The sequence below is a fragment of the Meriones unguiculatus genome, chromosome 18 (genome assembly GCF_030254825.1).
Source record: "Meriones unguiculatus strain TT.TT164.6M chromosome 18, Bangor_MerUng_6.1, whole genome shotgun sequence".
NCBI classification, from domain to species: domain Eukaryota; kingdom Metazoa; phylum Chordata; class Mammalia; order Rodentia; family Muridae; genus Meriones; species Meriones unguiculatus.
Window position 1 is genome coordinate 12,567,552 of NC_083365.1, and position 15,386 is coordinate 12,582,937.

Genomic DNA, 15,386 nt, shown 5'->3' on the forward strand with positions numbered 1-15,386 from the left:
TGACAAGCAGCTCTGCTGCTGACTGAAGATGCGTGTATGCTTTCTTCCAAACTCAGAGATGCTTGTGTTGTGAGAGGTCTTTGCAGCCATGAAGAACCTTCAGGTTGCTCAGGGCACGGGGGAGGGTTCACACAAGCAGCCGTGTTCCTACCCAGAGCCACACAAAGGCCCTTCATAGCCAGTACTCAGAGGAGGGATGTCATGACATTCGTTCCATGTTGCTGCCAGAGAAAACTGAACGGCAGCTCCTGATTGTGAGGAAGGGTGATGCCTGGCATTGACTCAGACAGGTTCCCAAGTCAACTGGCATCCTCAGTCAAGTGTACACTAACATACATTACACATGCCAGTGTGTGTGTGTGTGTGCGTGTGTGTGTGTGAATGTGCGCGCGCACGCACACGCGTGTGTCCCAGCCAACATGGAGCTGAATGTTCCTCTTCCATAACCAAGAACTCTACTTCGGACACTCCAGGACATCCTCTGGTTCCTATATTTTGAGGCAGCCTTTGTTTCGTGTCCCAGTATTCCTTTACTTGTGACTCCCACTCCTACTTTATCTCCTGGTCTCTGATAGCCTCTGTGGCGGTGGGTCTGTCTCTTTTCTCGCTTTGTCTCAGACATCACCTTTCTCTGTTCCATTCTGTTGGCCGACTTCCTTTTGCCTTTCTCTTTGACTCTCTGCACCTCTCAGTCTTTCCCTGTCCCCTTCTCTGTCTGCCTTTCCCCACCTTTGTCTCTCTTTGCCTGTGACACTCTCCTGAAAATGCTGAAAGTGGTCGAATTTGAAGTGACAAACAGCACTACACTGAGAATCCACCCCCAGACTGCGCCGTAGCATCCTCCTCCACATCACACCACTCGGAGCAGCTATTGTGTCTCACTCAGGCCCAGGAGTTGAGTGGAAGGACTGGGGGTCTGAGCTCTGACTGCTCTGCCACTTCCCCATTGGCTCCTGGCGGCTTGTGCTCTGTGAGCTAGCGCTGAGAGGGCTGAGCCACAGGGGGAGACTCTCGTCCATAAAAGGGGGGGTAAGGCTCCAGAACTGCCAGAGGGGGATTGGTAGCCCTCACAGCCTCTTCTGTGGCACTTCTCTGAGCTGGAGTCAGGGTGCCTCCTGATTCTTGGATCAACCACCCTACCATCTGATCAGCCAGAAGCCTACCAGGGACAAAGCAGGGCACAGGTAAGAGCCGCAGGGAGCTCAGACATCCTGGCTCTGTGCATCTACGCTGTGCAGGGGAACTGGTGGGAGCCTGGGCTGAGGGAAGTCAGGTTTGGTTCTGATTATTCAGCACAGGAAGTCAGAGTTTCAAGGCTAGCTTATTAAAGCCAGGTCAGTGAGTTCAGACAGCTGCCTGCCCCCTGGAACCCGTGCCTGGTGCAGTCCTGGCTTCCACAGGTGCTAGCTGCGCTCTGGCTCTGCCACACAGAAGTCCCCCGAGCTGGTTTTCAGGCTCCGAGGGGGAAAGGGGCAGCCTGGGTGGAAGACCAAGTGGTTCCATTAATTAGCCGGGTTTGAAAGGTTGACACCCTCACTGGACTTAGATTACAAGGGTTGGGAACATTAACGAGGGTGAGGACTCTGCATCTGCCAAGTATCGATCCGCACCATCAATGCGTAAAGACGCGCTGTCCTTTTTATTCTTTTTGAATCATGCTTAATCACTGACAAAGTGCTAATTTGAGTGCCATGATTTTACTCAAAATGAAGTCTGGGTTTCCTTTGATTGAAAGGAGAATGAGGAAAGAAAGTGGGAGCATGGCTGGTTACCTAGCCCGAGCAGGACTTCTCTTGTCTATCTGACTTTGAAAGGACTTGTTGCTTTCATGTAAATTACAGCCACGTTACAGCTGGAGGCAGCTAAGTTAGGCTGGGGGAAGCTCACCTCAGGAAAGCCAGGGGCTCTCCTATCACAATGCCCACATTTAAGGAAAGTAATATAACTATTACGAAACCCCAAAGTTTGACATCAGGGAAAAAAAAAAGCTGGTGAGTTTCAGGGAAGGCGTCTGCAGACAATTCCAAGGTTGAAAAGTAAATTCTGTGATTCGTTACTTTTTCCCGGGTATTTTTCTTTTTTCTGAGAACCTCTTAAGATTTACAAGTATCCCTTAATAAAGCTCCCAAGCTCTTTAGGCTATTGGCTCTGCTTTCAAGTACCCTCCCACAGACAGCAAAGCCTCATTATCACCCTTCTGCCAAGGGTTGGTGAAACAGACACTGCTGTCTTTCTCATCTGACAGGCATTGCTGTCAAGATCTGTTGCAAAACCTTTCAGCTTGTCAGTCCCTTTCTGTTCTTCTCGTGGGGCTCTTACTCCTACGCTCTGCTCACCTTCCTTCTCTGTTCCCCCACCCCACAGTGCTCCCATTCTACCCCACTTTGTCTTTTGTTCTGTTTGTGCAGGTCATTCATCACCAGGCTTTGAGATCTGCGTAGGGGGAGCTCTTGAAGTAGCCCCAGCTGGGTGAGTTATGGTGTGTGTGTGTGTGTGTGTGTGTGTGTGTGTGTGTGTGTACTGACAATCCTGAGCCCTCTGCTTTGTCCTCATTGTGCTAAGTGTGATGGGTCCCAGAGTCCCCTTGTCTCCAGGAGAGGCTGGCCGCTGGGAGCATAGTATCACATGGAAGCGGTTTTAACCCACTGTCTTTGCCACAGCAGGCGACTCAAGTGTTTGGGTCTGGGCAATTTGAGAAAACACGCGGAAGGCTGTGAAGCCTCTCAGGACTTCCTGAGGATTGCCTCAAGAGTTTTCCATGTGTCACCTAAGTGTGTGTGACCCTTTCCCTTTTCGGGTCTTCATTTCCTTACCAATATAAAGAAGATGATATTAATAATGCCCCCCCCACGTTATTATGCGTCGTCTATGGAAGGCTGTATGCACTTGGCACTTGGTAGGAACTCAGTAACTGCTGTTATGATCAACTCTGGAATGACTCAAAATGGCAGGCTTCCACCCCACCCCTGGTTAATCAAGCCCCTCCCTGATATTTCAGCCCACCTCCAGTCTTCCTAGCATCGCTTGTCTATCTATTAAATCTCTCCCTCATTCTCAGAGGGGCCAGTAGTTGCTGGTTTGGTTTTAGAGGTTCGCTTTCTGAGCAAGTATGGTCAGCAGATGATTTCTCTCGCCACTGAGGCTGGTGAGTGATTAGCAGATCTTAGTGGGGTTCGCAAGGTGCTAAAACACAGCTGACCACAGTAGGGGGCGACAGTAACGTCAGAAGAGCTTTGCCCTCAAGTCCTTTGTAGCTCAGACTAGATCCCTCTCCATACTCTCACTAGATCTCAGTTGTCACATCTGTGAAGCAGTTGACATGCGCAGCAGTTTTCCCTGACCCTACCCCCAGTGGCCAGAATGCTTGCTCACTAGGGCAGACATACTCACCAAGGGTAATGTGTCCCCAGTCTTATTTCTACAAAATTCAATTGAACTTGATAAAGGTTTACTGAGCAGTTATTATGTAGCTTAAGTTGCAGATTCGGGGAGGAGCAGGAAAGGACCTTGGCATTTGCCTCATTTTCTTTACATCTTTGCCCCTCCCCTCTCTTTCCCATTCACCCCTCCCCCCAGCATCTACACTGTCTTTGTTGTCCCCAACCCTGGATCCTTTTTCTCTGGTTCTTTATCTCTCTTTGCCCTTTCATTTTCCTTTTGTCTTTCTCCTTATCTTATAACAGTGCCAAATGACAAAGAGGGAGGGGATTTATTAACAAATCCAGCAGCTGAGAACCGTTACTTTAAAACCGCAGCTAATCACATCCCTGAGACTGGCGGTCTAGACTGCAGGACCCATATTTCTATCTGTCCCTGCAAATGTGGCGACCTTGGGGTATGACTTAGTCCTGTACCCATGCTTTGATATTCGCTGAACAAAAGGTTGGCTCATTTAAGGTTGGCTCATTTTCTGCTCAGGACCTGAGCCATTGTGCAAATGGTTCATACATCCCCTATCAGTGATCATATCTCAACAAGGAACGCTTCCAAGTTTTGAAGACTTCCTTTACCAGCCCTTCGGGAATCTATCAAAATGAACTTGTTATTTTCCAATAAAGTGAAAAGTCCTGAAATGGTTTCATCTTCAGGGGTGTGTGAACATCTGGAGGATAGCCAGATGCCGTGTGCCCTTATACCTCGGGATAGTTTGTGTAGTCAGCAGATTAACTCTATGCCTAGTTCCTGTCTCTCAGAGTCACTGTATTCCCATCCAGTAAGTGGGGCTGACAGTGTCCAGCTCACTGACCCAGGTAATTCACATAAAAGATAAAAAGCACTTAGCCCCCAGGTGGAAGATGCTGTAGGTTCCAGCCCTACTACTAGAAGGTGCTGTTTCTCTCAGTCCACAGTTTTCCCCTGCAGTCCAAGCCTTTACTGATAGCCTGTCTTGAGGGGCCATCCAGAGGCACCCTGCCTGGCACAGAGCAGTGGCACAATCCTTGATAGATTCCAGAAAGGTTGTCACTGGAGGGTCACAGAAACGGTGACGTGTGTCAAGGTGGGTGTGAGAGCTGGAGTCCTCCTGACTCATCCTGTGACCTTACACAAGTGACTTCATTCTTACCTTTTCCCATTTCCTCTTCCTCCAAATGGGAACAATCATATGCATACATTGCTGCCAGAGATAATTGTGATGTTAAATCATGCCATTATTATTCCGCCCCGGCTTTTCAAAGAAAATGCTTGCTGCCTCTGGAGCCCTGGCTAACTACAGTAGAAATATCTCCGAGCTGAGGAGCGGGCACAAATCAAATCAAAACAAAACCAACGCTTTCAAGGAATTCTGGATCAAGAGGAAAAAGAGTTTCTCCTGTATTCTGGTTCTTAACGACACTGTCCAGAGAGAGGGGACGTAGGGGCTGTCTGATGAGGCCATGGTTTTACCTCTCAAGGAGTGTTAAAGTCCCAGGTGAGTGGTGACTTTTCTCTTCCTTAATGGGTCCTGCTACCAGCAGTGGCTCTGGATTTGTAAGGCACAGGATACAACCCCAGGGTACTGCAGTAAACCCACCTGGCCTTCTGTCAGGAGATGGCTCCAGGAGACCCAGGAAAATTAGCTGAAAACTATCAGACTTGTATAAGTCAAATGAAGCAGGACAGCACATACGTCCTAGGTGAAGGCTCAGACGGTAAAAACATTAGGCTTTTCAGGCTGCTGAGCCCGTGTTTCAGCAGTTAATGATGCTTTTGTTGCATGTGAACACCCGTGGGTAGCTGTCAGTGGGGCAGGGTTCTTCAGACATATGGAACCCATAAAAACCCGTAGAATACACCTGTGAAGGGAAAGGGAAGATTTTGATCCTGTGGTCGTGGTGTAGGATGTCCAGATTGTCCTTTTCTGTTTGGTAGGATGGTCACACCTCTTTCCCCCACATGTCTGGGCTGTTATGTGTGTCCAGACTGTGGCCTAGGACACAGTGCATGATGTGCCCGGTGAAGAGGATTATGGGAGGGCTCCAGCCCACCTTCCTCCGGGTCACTGGTTGAGGCTCATCTTCTTGCTTGCCTTTCTACTTCTCAATACATTAAAGGCCACAGCTGCGTTGCCTCTGTCTGCCCCAGACGTAGAGGTGCAGCTGGTCTGGCTTCCAAGCTCTGTCCGTCACAGACAGATATCCCCCCCCCCCCCCCCCGTGGAAAGGTGGCGATCTCCCTGCCTCACCCTCACTCGGGAGCCACCTGACATCGCTCAGTCATTTGAATACCCTTTAAAGGTGCCAGAAAACCACAACAAGAAAACCACAGCTCTCATCTTAAAGGGAGTAAGAGAGTTTATCCCGGAGCCACCTTAAGTGACCATGGCCTGGGAAAACAGAAGCACGGAAACTCCATGTTCTGATGTGGAGGAAGTTTCATGAAGTTTTATAGTTTTACAGAACAAAGGAAGCCATAAATCAAGGCAAACTTAGAAATACATTGGTGGGTACATCAGAGGTGCAGGTAGAGGAAGATGGGGGAAGCTTTTCCATAGGCCCAAGATGCTACCTGATGACTCTTAGCTTTCGGGTCTGCTAAGACAATAGATTCTAAAGGTCTTTTACTTATTAGTCACAGGATGTTACTTCTGACACAGAGGTGGGCAAGGGAATGGTTCTTCTGAGGGCTAAAGCTAACCCAAAATAAGGAAATTAGCCTCGCCACAGTGCTGAACTTCTAATCGGCTAATCAGTTTGTAAATACAGCTGCTTTTCAGGAGTGTGTGTTCACAAAAAGGAGGAAATAAGATGGGGGTGGTCTCAAGGCCAGTGTGTAAAGACACATTTTACCTCAGGGATCAAGCCAGGGAGCTGGATCATCTGTTCACAAGACAAGAGAACTTCCCTTCTTCAGAAAGCATGAAGGAACAACAGCACCTCTAGGGATTCTGAGCTAGTACGCACAAGCTTGGTACAGTAGGCTCCTGAGAGGTAGAGGCTATTACTGAATTGCTATGGCCGTGAGGACACCAGCTCTGCCTTCCACACAGCAGGCCCCCACGCAGATCAGAGAATATATCTGGCCACATGCTGGGCCTATGTTCTTTTTGCTCTTTTTTCCCTTTCCTTGTAGCCCACATGAGACCAGACCACTGCATTCGTACTTTTTTATTTAAAATGCCTTGTGTGAGCCAGTCATGGGCTTAGAGCGCCCACATGGCCTCTCATTTGATTGCGAACCCTCACACGCTTTGTTATTAGTTCCACTGTGTAGCGGAGAAAACTGACACATAGCAAAGTCAGTTTTCCCCCAAGTGTGGTTAAGTGTCTAGCTGGAATCTGTACTCGCAACAAACTCAGTGTGCCTGCAGCCAGCTCAGGCAGGATTGGAGGCCCCACCTTTCTCAAGATCACTGAAGCCCTCTCCCTTTAAGCTGCTTTTGCAAGTTGCTTGAGTTGGCCGTCCAAGTGTGGCAGATACAAATGTCTGTTAGGTGCTCAGCAGGAGCAGTGGGGTCTGGTCTGTGTTGTGTCCTCCTCATAACTAGGGACAAAATGCCGTTCCAATGTCTCAAAGGCTTTTAACTTTTTTTTTCCAAACAACTTGGAAATTGAACTTTCTTACTCTCCTTTTTTCAATTTAAAAAAAACAAAAAACAAAAAACAAAAAACTCCTCAGTTTTAAAATGTCTGTTCATTCACCCACTCACCCAACAAACTTGTATGGAGCTCCTGGTCTCGTTTGAATCCTAGATGAAGTTCTGGGACACCATCCATGTATCATTCATCCATTCATCTGCTCAGCTTCTCATCCATCCATCCACACATCCATCCATGTATGCGTACATCAGTCCATCCATGCGTTGATCGTACAAACTTCCCCAGTTTGCTCATGACATTCTAAACAAATTAAAACTGTAGCTAGGCCCACAAGGCTGGCAGGAACTGGCCTCTGCCCCTTCTTGGCATCAGGACTCCAGCTTCTCCTTTACGTGGTTTTTCTCAATGCCTCCCTGCCACGGGCAAATACGCTGTACACACTCAGGCTGCCGGAACTTTGTATTTACAAACCCCCCTCTTGTGTTAGACTCAGACAGTCAGAGGTAACCATGTCCTGCAGCTAGCATGGGTAGCTGCAGGAGCTCTGAGGAGGGGTCAGGTGCAGACAGACTTCCTGGTTTCATACCTGAGGCTGAGTTCTAAAGAAGGGATGTTAGTCAGGTCAAAGGAATGGCCAACAGGTGTTCGAGGGTTAGGGAGAGCAGTCATGAGTCCTTGGTTGTGACACTGAAGTGGCTTGGGTAAGCCTGGGTCAGGCAGAACTCACAGCAGGCTGCCTGTGCGCTGTGGATTTGCTAGGATTCTGTGGACAGATTACGTCATCTTTTTGCGCCTCCATGTTCTCTCTACTTTGGGAAAACTATTGGTTTCAGCCTTAAGGTGTTATCTTGAGGACTCCCTCACACTTTGCTTCATACAGGATGAGCACAGCCATGCCTACCGTGTGCCCTTACCAACTGCAGGCTCTGTGTGTAGGGCCAGACCTCTGGGAGGCACTGCAGAGCCCGAAGGGCTGGTGCAGAGCTGGGGAGCAGCACTATCAAAGGAACGCGTCAGGAGAGTCCCTGGCTACCGTGCAGATTGTGTTCAGGCAGATAAGCTTGGATCTGGTCCAGAACCAGGCAGAGGCTGAAGACCGCAGTGTGGGCCAGGGAGATGGAGGAGCATGGGCGGGCACCATCGGATGAGAAGGCAAGTTCTACAGGACGCTCCTCAGGTGCCAGTTTCCCTTGGGCTATGCCCAGGGGAAGTCTTGGGAAGCCTTAGTTTTCTCTTTGTTCAGCAGGCCTGGTAATAGCACTCACTGGATAGCCTTCAGTTGCTATTCAGTGCAGTGGTTAGTTCAAGGGGCTGCTCGGAAGGCCAGGTACTTAGCTACTTCATCACCTATGTCATTACACAGAAGCCGAGGGAGAGAAAAAGAGGCTGTCACTGGTTCTGTATAGAGAGGTCGAAACTGGCTCTCTTTTAGAGCTCAGTGGTGTGGGAAGTCACCCAACCCCTGATGCAGGCTTTCCAGTGGGTTTAATTTGTTCAAATCTTATAGCATGCCAGGCCTATTATCATCAGTATCAGAGACCAAAAAAAAAAAAAAGAAAAAAAAAAAAGCCATTTATTTTGTTTGCATGTAAATGGTGCATTCGCTTACTCGGAACTCGGATTTTTCTCCTCTGATAGACAACAGGAAAAACCCGAGAGGAAAAGAGACACACAAGGTACACGAATACAGTGCTCTGTGTTTTCCTCTCCGAGCTTCCCTGAGCCTACAGCAGTGGGGCCTGGGCTCAAGAGAAGCACGTGGGCCTGCATTCTGGCCTACAGTTGCGTATAACCCTGGGCGAATTACCAAGTTCCTAAGCCCCAGTTTTCTCGTCTCTAAGGCGGGCACCTCGTGTTCACCCCTCAGCTGGTGGGTAGACTAAGCCTGGAGCACAGTCACCGCTCTCTGTTGCTGGGACTCATGGAGGACTTAGTGCTTGATGACTCAAACCCGTTCTAGAAACTGCAATTATGGGCCCTGTGCCCCTCTCACGGCTCGGGGCGAGGTGCGGGCAGCTCCCAGCAAGAGAAGCGCCCGCAGGGGCTTAGGGCAGCTGCAGCTCAGTAATGGCAACTGAGATGATGGATGGGGAGCCTGCTGCGTGCGGTGGGAGAGGAGGCCTGTCCTGGGGTGCATCCTAGAGGTCTGGCTCAGGGTAGACTATTTGGAGCCCCTGAATATGGGCAGAAGCAGAGCAGTTCGCAGGAACCCGGAGAGAAGGTGGATGAGACAGCAGGTCAGGATGTAGGGGCGGGAAGAGAGCAAAGCCCCACCTGGCTGGCTAGGAATCTCTGGGGCATCACAGTTCCATTTGCAAGGGCTGCATGGTGATTTGACTTATGGCGAATTGACGGGTGAGGCTGGAGTGATGATTCAACTGTTAGGAGTGAACACTGCTTTTGCAAAGAACCCAAATGTGGTTCAGACAACTCCCAGCTGCCTGTCACTCCGGCTCCATGGGCGCAGGCACCTCCACAGGCACCTGAAGGATCGCTATAACCTACTCCACACACAGACATGTAATTAGAAATAAAATGAACATTTTTAAAGTTGACTGTGAAAGGAGCAACATTAACTTTTTATTTTAGCTGAAACACAATTCCATTATTTTCCGCTTTCCTTTCCTCCCTCCAGTCTTTCTCATGTCCCTTCTCTCCTACCCCTCACATCTTTGCCTCTCTAAAGGGACAACTTTTAACAGGCTTTCTTATATGCCATCAGTTCATCTGTCGAGCATTTACAAAGGGCCTACTATGTGCTGGCTGGAGTTTTAAATGCTAGGATAGGAAGTGAAGACAGCCAAGGTCTCTGCCTTTGAAAGCTAATGTTCTGGTTGAGGAAGCGGTACAAGCAGATACTTCAGCTGGAGTGAGCCTATCTGGCCCTGTGGCATTTAGTTTATTGAATTCAGGGAAGAGGGTCTTGTGAAAACCTCAGGTCAGAAAACTTGAGGGAGAGAGGAAGAGAAGGCACAAGGGTCCTGAGGCAGGAACAAGTTTAGCCTGTTAGAGGCCCACAAACAAGCATTACAGAGGAGGCAGGCAATAGTCTCTGTTCAGAACGCTTGTGTGTGCGCGTGTGCGCGTGTGCGCGTGCGCCATGCCTGGAGAGGGAGATAGCTCACATAGCTAGTTAGGGGGTGTGCTTCTATGATGGAAGAGGTGCAAGTTCCTGGCATGTGAAACCTAGTCAAAGAAGGAAATGACAAATAGCAAGAGGAGAGAAAAGGGTCTCCAGGAAGAGGAAGCAGCGTGCTCAAGGTGAGGCAGAACCTGGCATATTTATGAAAGCAGATCCCAGATCTGACTGTTGGGGTTAAGGATGGGGCCGGACTGAGGAACGCATGACAGTGAGGGCAGAGGGTGAGGCCTCACTCCACCTGATGGGTGCCATCTTGGAACTAATATGCTGAGAAGGGTAGTCTGTGCTATAATCAGAGAAGCTAAGGCGGGAGGCCAGCATTGAGAGAGGGTGAAAGTGAAGCACCTGTCAGAGTGAGGAGGAATGCTGAGGCAAAAGAGGAGAGTTTCAAAGACCTTGTTAAAACAAACAAACAGAAGAGAAAGAGCAGTCAGCAGTGCAAGGATTGCTTCTAGCTTAGCTCCGGGGGTTGGGGAAGGGAGACAGACAGAGAGAGAAAGAGACAGAGAGACAGACAGAGACAGAAACAGAGACACAGACAGAGACAGAGAGACACACAGAGACACAGACAAAGACGAAACAGAGAGGCAGAGAGAGAGAGAAGTGCGGGAAGAGCACATTCCAACCTCTGGACTCAGCACATAACAACAAACCTTGAAGGTAGATAGGCCAGACACGGGGGCTTACTGGCTTCCTAGCTGTGAAGAATCACTTCCCTGTGCCTCAGTTTCTCCATCAGTCAAGTAAAGACTACGGCATAGCCTGCCTCGCAGAGCAGTTGCATGGATTGTCAATAGAGACAAGATCCCAGGATGCAGCAATTACTCAGCATTCAACCGTTCCATGTTCCCTGGCCTTGACTCTGGCGTTACCTCCCTAGTTCCTGTGTCCTTGACTACAGGATGGGAAGGAGAACGCTCTTACAGGAGACGTGAGTAAGAGATATGGCCTTGTCAGCTCAGGACACGCTTCACCATCTTCTCCTTTTCTCTCTCCAGCAGAAGAGTGAGATAGAAAATGGCGTGGTCCAGGCTAATGCTGGCAGCTTGCCTCCTCGTGATGCCCTCTAACGTCGCCACGGACTGCCCATCCCTGTGCTCCCTGTGTGCAGTGAGGACTCAGGACGGACTCCATCCCATCAACCCCCTGGTAGGTCTCAGCAAGGCTTCTCCATACCATTCTACTTGTGAGTGGAGCCCAGAGAAGGGGGGTGGAACATCTGGGCAGCTGTGCCTCTGTTGTAGCTGCTGTTTGCTGGCACACACCATCTCCTGCCCTCCGGACTGCTGGGTACCAGAGTCTGATGTCTAGTTCCCACTGCACTCTAGATTTCATCGCCATGGCTCTCCCAGGTCTGTACAGAGACCACGTTTCTAGGCAGCCAAGTGCCTGGCAACAGGCTGTAGACATGGGGTGCTGGCTCTGCAGTCTGGAGCTCTGGGGACACATTTCAAAGCTTCCTTTACCAGCTCTCGGGCAAACTCCAAATTCAGTCTCCTGGCAGAAGCTGTCCCCTTGACCCTGTCAGGATCTGCTTGGCGGGCTGGGAGCCAAACCCCCTCTCGTGGGCCTGAGATGTTTTGCCGGGTCTGTTGATGCTATTTTGAGTCACGGCTTCCCGTCCATCTCACCTGGCAGCGCAGAAAGACCGCAGTCCTGTCAGCTGGCTGAACTGTGGCAGACAACGGTCAGGCTTCAGCCCTTTCCAGCTCCCTTACCCCGGGACTCTTCCCCGAGTCTCCCTTTCCTCCTCCACACGATGAGAACCGATCCCCTGAGATCATGATGATAAGTGTTTGATGTCTGTCTAGTCTGTATTCGTTGGGTGTGGACCTCACGCAGTAGGTCCGCACTCACTCTTAGGAAAGCAATGTGGCTAAGGTGTGGACTCCGCGCGGCAGACCTTCAGAACTCAAGCTGCAGCCTTGCTCACGACTGTCAGCATCCTTACCGTCATCAATGCTCCCTACAGCACTAAGGAGTAGATCCTACGGTCCCCCAACACACACACCCTCAGGCGTCCCATTCCCTACGCACCTTCTTTCTGCTGCTCTGAACCTCTCTTGTCTGTAAAGTGTGGGCAGCCCCCTCCACGCCTGGTGGAGGTGGGGAGGGAACGCATAGGCGCAGGGCAATTGGAAGATCTTGCTTCTACTTTTGGCATTGCCTCCTGTGTCTCCGTGCCTTTGGGATGGAGGCCTAATCTCTGTAGGTCTGAATTCTCATGCCTCACATGATGAAAGTCATCGAGTGACTCTTCTCCTTTGTATCCTTTCAGATCTGCTCCCTGGAGTGCCAGAACGTGGTGCCGCCCGCAGAAGAGTGGGAGAGGTGCCAGGAGTTTTTGTCCTTCCTCGCCCTTTCCACCTCTGGCCTCCGTGGCGAAGATGCCTCGAAGAACGAGGCTGCTTTGGAGGAAGGCTTCAGCGCCCTGACCAAGCTCCTGGAGCCCCTCCTGAGGGAGCTGGAGAAAAGCCGGCTTCTTACCAGCCTCTCAGAGGAGAAGCTCAGGGGTCTCTCCGGCAGGTTCGGCGACGGAAAGGAGTCTGAGCTGACGGGTGCTGATGAGATGAACGACGGAGCCACCCAGGCCGGCGCGCTCCGTTTCAATGAGGAGGACTTGGGCAAACCGGCCAAACGCTATGGCGGCTTTTTGCGCAAATATCCCAAGAGGAGCTCCGAGATGGCTGGGGACGAGGATGGGGGCCAGGACGGGGATCGGGTAGGGCATGAGGACCTGTACAAACGCTATGGGGGCTTTCTGCGGCGCATTCGCCCCAAGCTCAAGTGGGACAACCAGAAGCGCTACGGCGGCTTCCTGCGGCGTCAGTTCAAGGTGGTGACCCGGTCCCAGGAGAAGCCCAACACCTACTCTGAAGATGTAGATGTTTGATCCGTAACGCTTCCCTGCCATGGAGTTGGGTCAGCTTCCCCCGACCTCTGCCCTTGCTAGAGCCCACTCCATCCTCGTGTGGTTTTGCCCCATCACTTCCTCCTTCCAGCACTCACATGAAGACATCCACGCCCACCCCGCCCCTGTCCTGCCCAGGAGCAGTGCTTACTTGCAGTCAGTGACAGAGAAGAGTGGAGGTCTCCTACCAGTGTGCCCGGTGTCCAGTTCAAACCCCTAGACCTCTAAATCACCGCTAGTAGTGACAGCTGTTTTGTATCAGCCCCAACCACACTGTCCCTGTGACCCCACCCCCACCCCAGAATCCAGAGAAACTGTTCTTCGTACCTATAGGTCTGTGATCTCCAAACTTCACTGATCACATCCTCCTCTCAGATGAAAAAGGAGCACTTCCCGATAGTTTGCATATGAAACAGGAGGCATACAGAGTAGAAACTTAAAAAGACATATGCAAATGCAAATGCAAATCCAAACTGTATCCTCAGCACCAGAGGCTCTTCTTATGGACCCTACTCTGGAGGCCACAGGCTGAATGAAAAGCCTTTTTGGGGACAGGAATTATAAGTCCAGAGAGGCCAGGCTTCTGGCATGCTAAATGTTCCGTCTGGGCATCCAGAGTTCTCAGGGTTTCAAGTGTGTGTCTGGAAAAGCCTGGGTCCTAGACCCTGGGCTAGGGTGGTGCCTCTCCTAAAGGAGTGAAAGCCCCTTGCTTGTGATGAGAAGCCATCCTTCTGAAGGGGGGAGCAGAACAAACTAATTTGTTCTGTACAACAAACTCAGAATTGGGGCCAGTTCCCAGAGCCCTCATTAAAAGCCATCAGTCTCACACTTCCACCCCAGGAGGAGCTGATCAGAGTGGAGCGGATGGGCTGAGCACAGCTGTGTTCTTCAGTAGCTGAGTTGGCTGCAGGAGCTGGAGCCATTTGACTGAGCCATTTGGCCCAGCATATGCACTGGCACTGGGAAAGGGGAGCCAGAGGCAGTCGCTGAAGGAGAGACTGTCCCATCTCAACACTCATTCTCTCTTGTCTCCAAATAAAAGCAGAGAGAGAGAGGCAAATGATGGAGTGTTCAAGAACAAGTGGATTCCCTTGATTCACATAACCCAGAATCAGAGGCAAGGTCCTCTTTGGATTCAGATCTCCCCGTCTCCAGGCAGACTGTTAGATTGCTAGGTGAAGGAGGTGGGGCCTGGTGGGAGAGGAAACAGACTGCAGGTGCATGTTTGCAGACGATGTCTCGAGAGCTCCTCGCCACACAGAGGCCGCAGCCTGTAGCGCTCTTTCATGTGTTCTGAGGTGTGTAGATTGTCTTAGGGTGGCTTTGTATGCCGCTTAAAAACCACATTCACCCAGCTTACTTGGAATGTGTGAGTCCTTAATAGGCCTGTGTAGTCTCCTGCTTTCCTGGTGTAATAAATAAAATTATGCTGAAAACTTGATGTGTGGGCATGATATATCCAAGTAGTCTCCAGAGAGTGTACTGCATCATATGTGTGTATATGTCATGCACATACATATACTTACTATACATGTGTGTAAGTATATGTGTGTGTAGTATGTATACACACATATATAGTTGTTTTGGAGGACTGAACCTGGTGCCTCATGCGTGATAGGCAAGCACTCTACCTCCAAGCTACCACTCCAGCCCCTATAGTCACATTAGAAAACAAAGTGTGGAATAACAGAAAGCAAGGAAGTGAACGTTCCACAGATTCAAGTCTGTGAGTTCAGTCTGTGTAACTTCGGGTAAGTCATTGGCCCCACTGGGCCTTACTTCTTGTTTCTATAAAATAAAGACAAATAGGGCAGTGTTTGTAGTGTGGCTGAGAGAATCAGATGTGATCATACGCTTCGAAGGTTCGGTAAGTGAGAGTTTCCTTCCCCACGTGATCTCAAGGAACAATGGCAAAGTTGGGCGTTCAGCAACAAAACAGGGAGGGCAGAGAGGGGTACTGCACCCTCGGGGGCCGCTTCCTGTGCAGAGAAACTGGGACAGGTCACAGCGATATTGCTAACAAGAGTGAATGTGTTGGTGGCAAACATTCACTGCCCTCTGCTGAACTGGCATCCTTTGCTGAATGGTGCGGATGAGATGTCTTTCAGTAGGATGTGTCATGGTGACTCAATGGCTATAGATGTGGGTCCCATTGGAACCCTTGATTTTCAAGTGACTTCACGTAGAGCATGGGGTCAGGGGTGTGACGCTCACTCTCCATCCATTTAACAAGGTACTAACTGAAAGCCTACCGTGCTGGAAGACCTATTGTGAGGGGCAGGAAGTGCAGGGAGACAGCATGGACATGCTTTCTATT

General features: G+C 50.3%; 1 protein-coding gene across 6 annotated transcripts; it reads left to right on the forward strand.

Annotated features, from left to right (window-relative positions):
- Positions 1–877: 877 nt before the first annotated feature.
- On the forward strand, positions 878–14,510 carry Pdyn (prodynorphin). Of its 6 annotated transcripts, none has more exons than XM_021628884.2 (4): positions 878–1,184; positions 2,409–2,469; positions 11,160–11,307; positions 12,437–14,510. In XM_021628884.2, the coding sequence occupies exons 3-4, from the start codon at positions 11,176–11,178 to the stop codon at positions 13,049–13,051; spliced, it is 747 nt and encodes a 248-aa protein (XP_021484559.1). In that variant the 5' UTR covers positions 878–1,184; positions 2,409–2,469; positions 11,160–11,175; the 3' UTR covers positions 13,052–14,510. The 6 variants fall into 6 exon arrangements, with proteins under 6 accessions (XP_021484559.1, XP_021484568.1, XP_021484574.1 ...); XM_021628879.2 differs by having other exon boundaries at positions 879–1,184; positions 11,157–11,307; XM_021628893.2 differs by lacking the exon at positions 2,409–2,469 and having other exon boundaries at positions 11,157–11,307.
- The last annotated feature ends 876 nt before the right edge of the window (positions 14,511–15,386 follow it).